Source organism: Heliconius melpomene, chromosome 10, assembly GCF_056956725.1.
Source record: "Heliconius melpomene rosina isolate 202511_hmr_F chromosome 10, ASM5695672v1, whole genome shotgun sequence".
Classification (NCBI taxonomy): Eukaryota; Metazoa; Arthropoda; class Insecta; order Lepidoptera; family Nymphalidae; genus Heliconius; species Heliconius melpomene.
This window is the reverse complement of record NC_140398.1, coordinates 12,385,693-12,401,268: the sequence shown is the minus strand read 5'-3', so window position 1 is coordinate 12,401,268 and position 15,576 is coordinate 12,385,693. Positions and strand designations below refer to the sequence as shown.

Here is a 15,576-nt window from a genome sequence, read left to right as displayed (position 1 = left end):
CCTGAAGTCGGCATGAAAAAAGTATGTCTCAAAATTTACCTGCAATATGGTATCAGTACGTTTTTGCCACATCACCGATCCCTAATTAACCTTAAGTATGATATATACTAAATAAAAAAAATCATAAAAAGGGCTTATCAATAATTTTTGAATATTTGCTAATAATACTCCACTTGATATTTTTTATTATATTATTGTTTTATTTATATTTTTTATCATTTAATAATATTTGGCGCTTCTTTTCAAAGTTACCCTGATGCTAATGTGGCGCCACCCTAGATTAAGTTCAGTTCGTTTCTTAGGCTAACACACATACAATAATATTGTCAATACAATATTGACAATAATATTGATAAATATATGGCCCCGCATAATACGCGATATTGTTGACAATATTTTGTCGTAAAATCTGACAAAGTCGATCAGTAGTTCTATTAGTATGCGTGGATAGAAAGAAAAATACCGTTGCTTTAGTTATTGCATTTAGCTTACTTACAAAAAAAGGCAATAAATAAAGGTTGATTAAAGACCGGATGAGAAAAATAACTAATTTTAATAATTTCAATATTACCAATGAATTACAGCTAAAAGAGGCCATTCGTAGCTCAGGGGCACAAAGTGTGTAAATGCGACAGGTTGTAGGTTCGTTTCCCGCTCGGGGAAATTAAATATAATAAAAAACGTAAGTGCCCACACACGACAATATTATGTCAATAATACCCTGCCTTCCCCCGACATTGCCGTGGCAAAAATAGATTTTTTTAGAAATCTACAATAATATTGCACAATATCGAAAAACGCAATATTATTGACAATACGTACTTTATTGATAATGTGTTGACTATTGTACGTATGTGACCAGGCTTAGTTTACAACGTTTCGAGCGTGTCGCGTTGTTAGAAAACAAAAAAGAAGAGAAAATTAATAAAATAATATTTATTAATACAAATCGTTATTAATATAGTATAAATTTTTAGTTTTTATCCATTTTTGTGTTTTCTTTTTTTGTTGCACTATACTTCTACTAACTTTTATTTTAAAAGTCACAATCTGAAATAAAAAAAACCTAAATCTATTCCTTTTATTTACTCTATTCATAATTTTATCTATTTCGTGCTCTTTGCGCCTAAAATTATATTTACCTTTTTACTACAAATTGTAGCTGAGTATAACATTTTTTATTACAATATACAAGCATACTTATATACATTACATTACATATACATTATAAGGTTATTTATAAAATATATGTATATTTAATGAAGTGATTGATATTCAAAATAAGTTATATCATATAAAATTTATTATTATATAAATATACTGAGAAATGTTTAAATTATTTTATTTATTTTCTAACTATTTTACGTTTTGACCATAATCAAAATTTATATTTTTTTCTGTACAATGTCAAACAAACAACAAGTCGACAAAATGGTGTACCTATAGTAGGGGCGGGAGGGAGAGAGACCAAGACTAGAGCAATGGTAGATGGATGGATGGGCGTCCATCTTGAAATTTGCTGAATTTGTGCCGGTTGTGTGATAAAAGTGTAATTTGTATATTAGACCCCCAGTTAATTGTTATTTTTCAAGAAGTTTATGTATGCTTATACTATTTATTGTTTGAAATAGGATAATCTACAGGAATGTGTTAGGTATGAGAATGTGCCTGATTCATTTGATCATTTGACGAGTAATGGCGTGCGTTTTTCTCTGAAGACTTTCAAATTTTATAATAAGTCATTTTATAGCACACGCTATATTTCTTATTTAATTAGAAATACGGCATCATAAGTCTTTGAAAATTGTTAAGTAATCGTAATTACTGAATTAACCAGTCGCAGTTTGATTTCAAATGATTGAGTTGGATGTCGTTTTTAGGTTATACATCAATACAAGTGACTCGTAATCGTTCATAATCGCTAGTAATGAATCCCAGTGACGATTTCAACTATTTAAAATTACTATAGTCAAGTGTAATAGTGATAGTCTCAAAGTGACGTCGAAAAAATTTTTATTCACAGTATCATTACTCAAGACATATGCGATTTCCGGTAAGAGTGTCGTCGACAAGACCTTAGGTTGGCAAAGATATAATACGATGTCAGTACCTAGTAGAGCTCGTGTATATGCCGATGTTAACTCACAAAAGCCTAGAGAATATTGGGATTATGAGAGCTATGTAGTGGATTGGGGCAACCAGGAAAACTATCAGTTAGTTCGGAAGCTTGGGCGCGGAAAATACAGTGAAGTATTTGAAGCAATAAATGTCATAAACAATGAGAAATGTGTAGTTAAAATATTGAAGGTGAGTACTTCGATTTTAATATTATAACGTTATACTTATTATTTTAAAAGAAATTAAATCCTTTTAAAAATATTTTTGTTTACCCTCAAATGCAATATATTTATATAGTTAACATCGTGATCTCTGTTTATTATATTACCACATGTCAATAACTTTTAATCAACCCTTATTACAGCCTGTCAAAAAGAAGAAGATTAAACGAGAGATAAAAATATTAGAGAATCTAAGAGGAGGCACAAACATAATTACTTTACAAGCTGTTGTAAAAGATCCAGTATCTCGCACCCCAGCTTTAATTTTTGAACATGTGAATAATACTGATTTTAAGCAACTATATCAAACATTGTCAGATTATGATATAAGGTATATATATATATATATTCATTTTAATAATGCACATATTTGTTTCTAAATATATATCTTTTTTTTTATAAATTTCTAATAATTGTTTTAGATATTACTTGTATGAACTTTTGAAGGCTTTAGATTATTGTCACAGTATGGGTATAATGCACAGAGATGTTAAACCACATAATGTGATGATTGATCATGATAATAGAAAACTACGTCTTATTGACTGGGGTTTAGCTGAGTTTTATCATCCAGGACAAGAGTATAATGTCCGTGTTGCTTCTAGATACTTTAAGGTTAGTAAAAACTGAAATCATGTATTTGTGTTGTGCATAATGATTAAGCTATAAATACATTTTAAATAAATTTCCTTTCAGGGTCCTGAACTTTTAGTGGATTATCAAATGTATGATTATTCATTAGACATGTGGTCACTAGGATGTATGTTGGCTTCCATGATCTTTCGTAAAGAACCATTCTTTCATGGTCATGATAATTATGATCAGCTTGTACGTATTGCAAAAGTGCTGGGCACTGAAGAACTTTTTGAGTATTTGGATAAATATCGTATAGACTTAGATCCTCGGTTTAATGATATTCTTGGAAGGTATGTTATGACACATCAAAATTAAATCAAAATATGTGATTTTAATTTTACATATTGTTAAATCATATTTCCTGTACAGACATTCTCGCAAACGATGGGAGAGATTTGTGCACTCTGAAAATCAACATTTGGTTTCACCTGAAGCGTTAGATTTTCTTGATCGTCTTCTGCGCTATGACCACTATGAGCGTTATACGGCTCGCGAGGCAATGGATCACCCTTATTTTTGTAAGCAATATTTTTTTATATGTTAACTTATTCTGATGCCTTAGTGTAAACCTAATGCCCTAAATAACCACTCAGTGAAATGGGTTATTTCCATATTTCACTCTAGTCATAACAAATCCCAGTATTGACATCCACCACACAACATGCAATGTTTTGAAAATAGGGGAGAAATAGAGAATAAAATGTGTACACTCTAGGGTGCACACATTTCCCCTGTGTCTACTCATCTATTTTCTCCTGTAAACCTTCTCTTTTATGTATCATGGCCCATGGGTTATTTGAAAATAAAATGTGACGTAAGTCATATCTAAACCATGTGATAAAGAAAGTTATTAGCATGATGGGTTTATTTGATGAGATATAGAAATCATTGGTCAGGAATATCTAATAAGGAACTATGATAGATGACGATAAAAAAATTGGATAAGGCAATTTAACTTAAATATATTAGTACTGTTATAATATTCCCTTTCCGGACAGAATATTGTATTGCTAGTAATTACAAAAAAAAGGCCAAAATCGTTCTGTGGAAGATTGATTGATTGTGGGTTGAATCCTATGTTAAATTATATTAATTTCTCAGCTCTTGTAAAACAGTGGGGAGCTGAATTTCAACATTAGGAACACAATGTCTCATATTCTGGTATGATAATAGAGTATCTAGACACTAAAGTCTCTGTTGTCCCCATGTAAAGCAGTGATTTTTTCCTTACTTTATATAAATAGGGTTAGTATTCCATAAATAAACTATTTACTTTGATTATTTCAGACCCAATTGTAAAGGAACAAGGCCGGATGGTATCTTCTAATTCTCCTAGTCCTAATGCATTGGAAGGACCAATAAATGCAGCAGAATAATTGTTGTTAAATTCCATAATGCTCTTTATAACTATATTGAAGTATTTACCTATACAAGAATTCCTGTCAAAATAAAAGGAGCTGAGACAAACACCAAATACACTGTCTACCGCCAAGGCAGAAATAATACAGCTATAGGAGTAATTCTGTTCAATTTAAAACTAATGTATTTCCGATGTTCTACTAAATGGGAGTATCATTTGGAAAGACAATATAATTTAGTGTTTAATATTAGTAAAATCTGGTTTATTAATTGTTTTTAAAGTGTTTTATCTCTGGTACAAACCACCATGTCCATGAAAACCATTCATTATTGTTACTTATAAGTATATTATGAGTTTAAAATTTAAAAGATTTTAGATTCAACATCAATCTTTTATGTAAAGTTCAATATGAATTATTGAAATAACAAAACCTACCTGGAGTTTCATTGCACTTGATCTTTTGCATTTATTAACCTATGGTATTGATATTGTAATTACTTGTATAATATAATTGATAACACCTATACCACTTGCGAATACTGGTTAGCAAACATTTTGTTGATACTTCAATTAAAATTTTGTATTTATATTATAATAATAAAATGTAGATATGTGTGATAAATACAAAATTTTAAGATGTAACTGTTTTTTCATTACATCATTTGAAAATACCAGTAAAATTAACAATTAGTTATATAAAATAAAATATTGCTTCTGTTTAGTATATTTTTAGTATGTTGTGTTAATTTCCCATATAATTAAATGACGTTGGATCTTATACACTTAAACAATGGGCCTCATTGATTATAATTTATTATTTAATGTGATAACTTCAAGTTGTTGCATCAAAATTTTCTTAATAAACAGACTAACTTTGCCTGGATATCTTTTGAATTTTTATATTTAATCAATTTTATGTATAGTGTACATTTGGATAAAATCCTTTTCGAACTTACTATTATAATTGGACGTACAGTATTTTCACTTGTACTTTGCAATGTTTAAAAATTAATGCATTTCAATTTGCATTTTTGTAACAAATACAATATTTTTTGTATGAAAAAAATTTATATATTTTAAAAAATACTACAACATGATATAAGAAAAGTTTGCAACAATTGATCTGGTTCGGTATTTTGAAACTTTATAATCAGAAATATGAGTTATCAAGAAATTAAAATTTGACATGGTGAATTTTCATTCACTTTTCATACTAATTTTACAACAGCTTCGGCTGTTAAATTCTTTTCAAAGCAATTTTGTCATATTAAAAACAAGAAAATAATTTGTAACAAAAATAAGTAAATGGGTTCTGTAAGGGAATCTTTCTTTATAATATTAAGCACAATTAACACTATCCTGATATAAATGGTAAATTTAGTTTTTGAAATTGCCGTAAGCTTTAATTAAAGTATATCTCTCTCTCTTTACGGCAACGAGATGGTGAAAGTTAAAACTGGTGTTAAAAATAAATAAATACTGTACTTAAAAAAATGAAGTTAAATTAGTGCTTTATTCGGATCTACTAAAATTATATATTCGTTCATGCGCAACTTCGTCATATTAAGAATAATTATAAATGCGACATGCGTTACACTTCCATTGTTAAAACACTTCATTTCCCACTTTCCGCGAATTGCGATACTTTGCGTCTTGATTGGAAGTATGCGGTACTCAACGCCGGGCATTTAATTATTACCGGAGGTAATGAAAATATTAAATAAATCGTTCAGCCGAGATGGAACCCACAACCGTCGTGTTTACAGTCGCACGCTTGTGCCCCTGCGCCACAACGGCGGCAATGCATATTCAGGTTTACCTAACGGTTCGAGCTATGTCTAAAAAAAGGTTTAAGATCATTATCCAAAGGATGATAAAAAGTCAACCTTTGCTCTACATAAGGCTTTTATTGTACCCACTATGTCGCACATAAGCGGCATGGTACTTAAGTTCAACACTAATAAATTACTAAATAAGATTTATTGTAGATAAATTTACTTATGTCTATACTTAAATTATAACAGACTTCATGAAGGAATATATTTTCAATTCCATTCTATTTTTTCTCCTATGTATGTTACATGATTATTTCGCGAATTACCCATTTTCATCCGACTTACTTAATAATACAAATATTTAATATTTACATTTCTTCGCTCTGTTTACAAAGCATAGCGCGGTTGAGTTCCTCTCAACACACAATGCAAGTGTCGTAATGAGAACGGACTCTTAAAACTAGGTTCCCAGGTTTCATCTACCTACCCTGCTGAATGATACAGCGTGAAGCTGATAAAATTTTGTTTTTGGTCTTAATGTCCTAGCCCGATCAACGGCCGCGAGCCTAATTGGAATCGTCTAACAGCATTAACCTACAAGCTCGAAAAAAACTAGCGAATACAAGTGGAGAACAGTAAAAAGCCAACGTTGGGGACGGCTGGACTCTATACTGGATATTAAATTGAATTATCTCGAAATTTGTTTTTACCTAAATTCCTGGTTTCAAGAGATAAAGTAATAAGCCATCTTGAAACTAGATACCTTGATATAAAATATACTTATTCGAAATATATTTTTATTCCGTTTCCTATTCCTTTTACCCATCATTGAAATGTAACAAAATCTTACAATACGTACGTACGTACTTAAGTATCGCCGCGCTTGCCATCTGTACCCAAAGGGTAAAACGGAACCCTATTACTAAGACAGAAGACCGCTCTCTGCCTCCGCTATAACAAAAAATACTAAAATTGGTATAAAAATAAATTAAAGGGAGCTCCCATACATTCGTGCGCAAGTCTGATATTATTTTATCTAAATTAAAAGTTTCATTCAAATTCGTTGGACTGTTTTCGTATATTTGATTAACAAATATAGACACCAAACATACATATCTTTCAGCTGTTCTTTATGTGAATGCTCCAGTTGGTAGATTTGTAATAAGAAATTAAACCTATGAGGACATCTCTAAAGCCCTAAAGCCTACGATTGCCAGTGGAATGAGACCTAAATATATGAAATATTTTATTATAAGAATTTATTATATTTAAGTTATATAATTTATTACCACCAAGTCCGCGTTCACATATAGGTATACAGAAACACTAAGTTTCATTGTAGTCAAAGGTCCATTACGCAATAAACATTAAATTAAAATTTTACTGGCTTAAATAGTTTATTTAGTTTTTATTTATTACTTATTAATATTTATTTACAATTTTGTAACTCAGCATAATTTCGACTACAACAATAACACAAACTATCATATATAAATGGAAATATTGCATTAATTTCTTTATTATCAGATGCATTGTCCATATTACTCTCTTCTCCATATTTTTTGAAAGAAACTTTTTTGGAAAACATTGTAGCATCAACAGCACTTATATTAGGAGGATTGTTATCAATTGTACTCTGAAAAAAAGAAATTATAATTTAGTGATAAGGTATAAAATATATATTTTCTTTACAATCAGGAAAAGTATTAGTGCTCAAATAATTATTTTTTTAATTTTGGCCTTTACAAATTGTGTCAATTTTTTTTCAAAATGTTATAGCCTATTATAGTAGTACTGTAGACAGAGAGAACCTGAGAACCTATATGTGTTAGACACTCCATTCTTCACTTTCCTAGAATTCTGGAGGCATTGCATTTCTAGCAATGAAGGCAGATAATTATTTTTAATTCTCTTCCTGCAATACTTTCATAAAAAGGATACTTTTGGATATGACCTAGTATTAACTTAGTATGAAGATTCTCCATTGTCAATTCTCCTCCTGGATTAAAGACATTGTGTATGGAGTAGTGGAGTTTAAAGCTGCACTTTTTAACAGAGCCATTGCAATGCAGTAGCATAGCATTTCATTAAATACTGGCTGTGTATTCAACACGTTTTATTTGCTGCTCTGGTGACACAAAATGCCAGTATATGTTATGTTTTATTATATCTTAATGTTTTCCATGCTATTAAAATATATATATATTCAAATTACATTAAACTTTACCTTACATATAGCGCATTTTTTTGCATTTGCAATGTCACATGAGCTCATTTTATCAGCAGTTTTGCAAATTGTTGATATTGTAGCAGGATAGTTTCCTTGTAGATCCAGAACAAAATTCTGAATAATTGATTGCAAGCTGTTATCTTTTTCTTGTTTTGTATAAGGAGGATTTAAATTATTAATTCTTGTATAATGTTCTACCTCTTCATTACTTATATCTTTCATAGGTCTTAATATTTTCACATCCTTGTCACGAGTGTCTGCAAAGCCCTATAAGAAATATTATATAAATTATATTATATATATATAAATATTGTTGATGATTTTTTTTTATATACTGCTATTTTATATTTTTTTAGTTTATGCTGTATGTAGCAGTGTAGGTAGGGAATACCTTATGTCTTCAATACACTTATTTGCAAGATTCTGCATAAACTTAAGACATGTTCTCAATTTTTGTAATTTTTTTTATTTACAGATATTTAATGTTACTTACAGTGTCATGTTCCACTTGTGAACCCCGTCCGATAGCTATGTTAGATAATAATTTTTTAGCTAATGAAGTATTTGTTTCAGCTGTAAATATTATCTTACATTGCAATTCTTTAGCAATTTGAAAAAATATGGATCTTTTGATATTTTTCTGAATGTCATATTTTATGGTAGATGGATAATTAACGTTACTTGAACAGTTTGACTGATTATTATAAAGATTGTTAGTTTTTAGATATTCATTAATATTTATCACTTTAACACTAAAACCATAATTGTTGCAATGATCATTTATTTTTTTAATATTTACAGTTGTATCATCGTCTGTAAAATTCAAGATAAATTAATTCAAGTTTAATTTCAATTCATAATCGAATTTAATAAGATTATTGATAATGGTATTACTCACCAACAATATGTAAGAAAAAAGGAATTATTCTTAACTTTTTGTGGTTATTTAAAGAAATACCAATATGAACTAAGTCAAGCAAAACTATAGAATTCACATCTCCTGATACACAAACTAAAACTTTATCATTTGCTGATAATATTCTGTTTTTTCCAATACATGCTCGAAATTTGTGGTTAGTGTTAATGTTGAAGCAGTCATTACAATAACAATATTCTTTTCTTATTAATATTTTCCCGGGAGAACCACATTTTCTACAAATCATTTCAAATAAATATTTATTTTTTTCTCACTGAGGAATTGAGGATAGTTATCAATATCAAAATAAATATATGTTCCTTAGATTATAACGCGACTGTTATTTGTTAATGTTACTCCGATTACTCGTCAAAATCAAATGTCGTTATGTCAATGTCAATGATATGTCAGTTCTCTACAATTGTTATTTTTAACCATACTTATACCGTACAATCTCCTTTGTGTGTTTTCCATACAACGTGACATTGGCGAAGTGAATAGTGCTCAACTGGCACGCTCGAAGCGCCATAAATAAAGAACCGAACCGAACCATACTTAGAAAACGGAAGCGGTTAACGTTTTTAAAATAAACACGATAAAAATACATACCGTCTATGTTTTTAACGTACTCGGATAGAGGTTCCACGTAAATATAATAAGTGACATGTATCACTCCATAACAACACTACACACTAGATACCTTCCAATCAGGGCTTGAGCCTACAAGCAACTGTGTCCGTTTGACACAATTCCACTGCTTTTATTGTCTTTTTTTCACCTAAATCTACCCACTTTTACACTTGTACGCTAACAATACTATATATTTTTAAACATACCATAAATTAAGAACAGAACTGAGTTTTAACTAAAAAAAATTTCATTTTTAAAACCAGCGTGTACTGCTGAAATTTTGCTGCGAGATAGACGAATGAAGTACCCCTATTTATCTAAAAAATAGATTTCATAAAAAATGTGCTGATACGGACAATGACCATTAGTGTAGAACTATGATATAGAACAATGATATTTGAAGGAAAATGATGCTGTGATACCAACAATGATATATATATGTAAAGAATTGAAATTAAACAGTTTCTTACTTAGCGTCACTCTGTAACGCTGTATTACTAGCGGGAAAGTTAGAGAGAACGGAGCGCCAAACCAAGCCAAACTCTTTCATCTCGTCCACTGTCATCAACTTCTTCATATATGCCCTTCGGAGCGTCCTTATGCCTTGTGTTTTCGAAGGTCATTCGAGGTCTCTCCCTGCCTTTGTTACCGCTCACTTTTCCTTCATAAATATTTTTTGCTATTCCTTCATCGCCGATCCATTCGCACGGCCTCCGACATTCTCACCGTGAAAAGTATAATTGACTCATTCCTAATGGATCAGTATATTTAAGGTTAAGTTATGGACACGCTAGGAACATATCAATATGTAGTCGTTGCTACAATAAGGCGTCTGTTTTCATTTAGAAGTAGCCGCACGAGACGTCGAACGTGAGAACTTGCGATCGAATTATCGCATAGGAAAGCTGGATGTTTTAAGATCCATCGATTATTATATCACTTAATCATTAAACTTACCTAGACTACTTACTTGTTTATTATTTAGTGAAGTACTTATTTAATATGTTACTCATCTTCTTAAATCCTTTACTATTAATGAGTAAACATAAAGAAGAAATTTTTGTTTCGAAGAAATATCAGTCTACAAATTATAATCAGAGTTGCCAACAAAGTTTATTGTAAAGCAGTGATTTTAATAATAATATATCATAAAGTTGGGTGAGATAACAGACCTTTTTTGTTTGTATAGGCTCCCTATAAGAATCATAAAAATATAAATGTACCGAAAAATACAATATAAATAAAGGAAAAAACCCAATTTGTTTTTTTTAGGTTCACGCTGTATTTCGCAAATAACAGAGTAGACAGAGGGAATCTGGGAACCTAGTGTTAAGATACTCCGTTTCCGTAATACATTTCCGTTCCCTACTTTCCGCCGAATTCTGGAGGCCTTGAGTTTTGAGTGGCGGAACTCATCACCGCGCTTTTGCCTCGTTACCAAAGCGAGTAATTTGTTAGTTTCTCTATTGGGACTTGAGAGCCTGCACGTTAAATTATAGAGTAGTTAAAATCGTGGTTTCATTTAAAGTGATGCTGACAAAAAAACACAATATTTGTAATAAAACTTTTACTTGGAAAAAATAAGAGAATATCGTGGATTTTTAAGTTTATTAAAACAACTTTCTTATTCACATAGGCCCACTGTTACACTTTATTAAATGCAGCAATATCCACACTTTGTACCTGGAATAATAAAAAAAAATTGTAAATGTTAAGCAGCACTTACATATTCTATTAAGAAGGCACTACGCTTGGAATATACTATATAAAACTTTTGTAACATTTACCATTTTTTTATTTAAAAAAAGATAACCTGCTTTTTATTAAGTTGGTTAAAAATGTGTTAAAATGTAGGAAAATCTGTTTTATTATAAGAAATATGCATATATGCACCCTTGTATACGAGTTAGAAACTGTAATATCTCTATCATATATAAATTTTGTGTTATATTGTATGTCCTCGATGGACTTATAAACTACTGAACTGATTTTATTCAAATTTGCACATTGTGTGCGGGTTTGATCCAATTTGTAATATATGATAGCTTATATCTGAATTTATAATTGTAATATTACTATTTTATTACAAATTATTTGTTTATTATTGACATTAATGTGTAACAATCATTTTGGATTATTTGTTAGCTTCTAAACAGATGGTGCTGTCTGTTGACTGTATGAAAATAGGTAAGGATTCAATAGATGGTGCTATGTTAAAAGTACAATAGTTTCATATCACTATCAATACATAGTTACAACAAAGAATATTATATATTAAAACTCAAAACTTCAGTGTAATAAGTAAATAATTCAGTAGTTTAAGCGGGCGAAGCCGCGACGGGGTCAGTAGTTTATACATATATGTTATAATAACCTAAAATGGACGGATGTTGTGTCCAAGAAGATATTGATTGAAGATGATAATTGAATATCACAACATTTTCCTTCCATACTTAAAACATGGAATACATTAAAAGAATATAAAATATACTTACAAGGTCTTCAAATTTTTCAATTTCTTCTATCAGCCAATCAACTGATATTTTTTCATCTTCTACAACACTGGATATTTGGAGTTTTTTTATTCCAAAAGCTAGAGGTACCAGTTTGGCGGCACCCCATAAAAGACCATCATTACTGATACTCCTTACTGCATCTTCAACTGCTTTCATGTCAGTTTCATCATCCCAAGGTTTCACATCCAATATAATATTGGATTTTGCAATAAGTGCTGGCTCTATAATATTAAATGTATCAGGTTTACTCTTACATGTCAAAATTTAGTTCCATCAAAAATTATTTTATGTGCATATTTTTAAGCTTTATTGAAAATACAAACATAGAGATAAAAAAGATAATATGTAAATAACCTTTTTCCTTATAATAAAAATATATTAGAAACAAATTACAGTAGTGCGAGGTTAAAAAAGGTGGGTCACTCAGGATGAATGATGGCATATGAGCAACAACACTCAATACCTGGTTCTCAATGGCCGTATTTTTCTAGATAGCCATGCAGTTGCAGTTGCGCATGAAACTATCTAATAAACATTGAGAAAAAGAGATTCCTTATTTGACATTGAAGATCCAAACTATGTATGTAAATATGATAAGACTGTTGTGCCGCTGGGGCACAAGCATGTGACTGTAATGCCATGGTTGTGTGTTCAATTCCCAATAGAGGGAATAAATTGTTATTTATTAATATTTTTATTTCTTTGCTCTGGCACTAAGGCAAAAGCCCAGCATTGAGTTCCACCACTCAACATTCTGCTAAAAATTCTGCTGTATGTGGGATACAGCATTAAGTTCATTTATGTAAGAATGGTTTTTATTAAATATGTACGAAAAATCTGAACATTCATGTCCCCTAATAATTTTGGATAATGAACAAAAAAAAAAATCACTTTTGGATTTTTTGGCATTATATGCAGCAAGGCGTTCTTCTCTTATCTTAGCTGCCTCTGCACTTTCTTCTTCATCATCTGAACCGAATAAATCAACTCCATCATCTGAATCTTCTTGAGCTTGAGGCACTGGTGCCTGTAATATTGTAATATTTTAAATTTACCATATTTAAATTATAATTTTTATTTTACTTATAGTCTTAAGCCCGATTTGGCTTGTGTGACCACTGTACATTCCTAAGTACATTAGGTTAAAGAAAACATAAAAACTATACAAAGATACAAATATTTCTAACACAAAAAAATAATAATAATAGAACACATTCTTTAACACAACAATGAGAAATTAGTGTTAAGACAATATGTTTGCCAGCATCCATCAAAAGTAAAGACATGGCTTTTGGGAGAACTCAACTGTATTCTTTCTCTTGAATGAACAAAACAGTAGTTAAAATATTTTCATTATAACTATAACTTTTTTTTTCATACCCCAATTGAAATAAAACAAACACTTAATGGGCTAATTACCTTAGGGGCTTCAGCTTTATTTCCAGAATTAGCTGATTCAATTGACTCAACTCTGGCTTGTAGACTTATAACCATTTTCCGCAAATCATCAACAACTTTTTTTAATTCAAAATTTTCTTTTTCTAGGCTGTTTAACTTGTTGTTAATTTCAGTATTTGGAACACCAGCTAATGCCGAAACACTATCCATCTATAAAGGAGCAAAATATTTTATAATTTTTATATTTTAAATCTAAAACACATTGTTAATTAAATTTTCTTGTCTATAATTTTAAGAAATTTAATATGGGTATGTTTTCTATTAAGATAAAGGATAAATTACTTACACATTCCAGTGAGTTTTTAATGTGTTGTCTAGCTTTTGCAACTTCACTAGCTAATGATGAGCTAGCTATACCCGTTGCCTGTTTCTAACAAAAATAGAATATATTGTTAAGAAAAAAATGTTTATATTTAGTTTGACAAAAGGAAATGTTTACACATTATATTAAAAAAATCATTTAAAGTTCTTATTTCACTTACTTTTGATAGAGATTCGTAATAAGCTCGTTCGGCATCATTATAGACATTTTTGTCAACCCAAACTCTTTCGTGGACTAAGGCAGACATTTTCTGTAATAAATATGAGATTGTATATTTTTAAATAAATAATAGTTTTGCAATAATATATTTATAGTAATATAAAATTCACTGTATATAGTATTATCTTTAAAATATTTATTACTAATAATAAAAAAAAAATAAGATAAATTTGTACGATTTTTTTAAAAATTAGGTTAGGAATTCGTTATAAGACATAATATAAAAATAAGGCAAACCTTAAAATATCAATAAATGAAATATGAAACAACTGCACTTGTATGAAAATATTATAGAACTTTATAAATATAACCTATCTTACTTTAGTTTCTATAACATAACTTTCTTTAAAAAATTTAAATTTACCTTTCGAGCTAGAGAACCAGAGATAAAAAGAATTGTCTATAACTTTTTTGTACCACGTAGCTCTATTGTTGGTCAAAATGACAGCAACTTTTAAACAGATTATATAATCGTATCGTGCTATCCATAGACACAGTATAACTGTAGAAAACAATATGTATTGTCGTACTGAACCCGTGAACCGTCTCATTTGACCGTCTCACCCAAGAATATCTGTTTTTCGATTAATAAGTAATTGCAGACGAAATCTTTTATTAATTATTTTTTTCTTGAGTCTAGTGAACCGAGCGTTCGGTTTCGACCGAAAAATTTTATATATTTTTGGCTACAATTTTATAATAACAATAGTTAAAATACACATTTAATAATATTTATTTTATAATTCTCTGAGTTTTCATAAAATTCACTTATAAGAAGAAGATTAATGTGTAAATTATTTACAATTATTTATTAAGTGCGAATAAATCTTGCGTGGAGAGATTTTCATTATAGATTATCTTCGTCCTACAGATTGTTTAAATCTAATTTGTTTAAGTAAATGAAAACAGTTTTTTTAAAGTCTAGTCTGAGTAATTTCGTAAAGTATTACTCAGACTAAACTTTAAAAAAACTACTTTAACTAAAGTAGAGTGTAAATAATTTTTGTCTTCTAGTTTGATGATTGAAGATCCTACAGCAAATCCTTTCATTTGGATTGCCACGCGGTACAGATTCAACCCATTATTTTTTTTCTCTTTTATCACTCCCTCTCCCATATTCTAGACTCAGTTGTACGTTATATCAGGTCATTGAGTATACGCCCAAATTGTCAACA

General features: G+C 29.9%; 3 protein-coding genes across 5 annotated transcripts; 1 reads left to right on the top strand and 2 right to left on the bottom strand.

The window, feature by feature from the left end:
* The first annotated feature begins 1,395 nt into the window (after positions 1–1,395).
* On the top strand, positions 1,396–4,974 carry CkIIalpha (casein kinase II subunit alpha). Of its 2 annotated transcripts, none has more exons than XM_085192034.1 (7): positions 1,396–1,654; positions 2,024–2,307; positions 2,483–2,670; positions 2,762–2,954; positions 3,036–3,265; positions 3,345–3,493; positions 4,263–4,974. In XM_085192034.1, exons 2-7 carry the CDS (start codon positions 2,101–2,103, stop codon positions 4,349–4,351), a joined length of 1,056 nt encoding a protein of 351 aa, XP_085048160.1. In that variant the 5' UTR covers positions 1,396–1,654; positions 2,024–2,100; the 3' UTR covers positions 4,352–4,974. The 2 variants fall into 2 exon arrangements, with proteins under 2 accessions (XP_085048160.1, XP_085048158.1); XM_085192032.1 differs by lacking the exon at positions 1,396–1,654 and adding an exon at positions 1,682–1,880.
* A 2,508-nt stretch (positions 4,975–7,482) lies between these two features.
* Ctu2 (Cytosolic thiouridylase subunit 2) lies at positions 7,483–10,830 on the bottom strand. The gene is made up of 5 exons (XM_085192031.1): positions 10,357–10,830; positions 9,239–9,492; positions 8,834–9,153; positions 8,338–8,607; positions 7,483–7,746 (listed from the first exon to the last, which is right to left on the bottom strand). The coding sequence occupies exons 1-5, from the start codon at positions 10,461–10,463 to the stop codon at positions 7,540–7,542; spliced, it is 1,158 nt and encodes a 385-aa protein (XP_085048157.1). The 5' UTR covers positions 10,464–10,830; the 3' UTR covers positions 7,483–7,539.
* A 608-nt stretch (positions 10,831–11,438) lies between these two features.
* LOC146535690 (putative elongation factor 1-delta) lies at positions 11,439–14,910 on the bottom strand. 2 transcript variants are annotated; one of them, XM_085192036.1, is made up of 7 exons: positions 14,766–14,910; positions 14,343–14,432; positions 14,147–14,230; positions 13,822–14,010; positions 13,294–13,429; positions 12,382–12,623; positions 11,439–11,569 (listed from the first exon to the last, which is right to left on the bottom strand). In XM_085192036.1, exons 2-7 carry the CDS (start codon positions 14,427–14,429, stop codon positions 11,531–11,533), a joined length of 777 nt encoding a protein of 258 aa, XP_085048162.1. In that variant the 5' UTR covers positions 14,430–14,432; positions 14,766–14,910; the 3' UTR covers positions 11,439–11,530. The 2 variants fall into 2 exon arrangements, with proteins under 2 accessions (XP_085048162.1, XP_085048161.1); XM_085192035.1 differs by having other exon boundaries at positions 14,639–14,798.
* Positions 14,911–15,576: the final 666 nt, after the last annotated feature.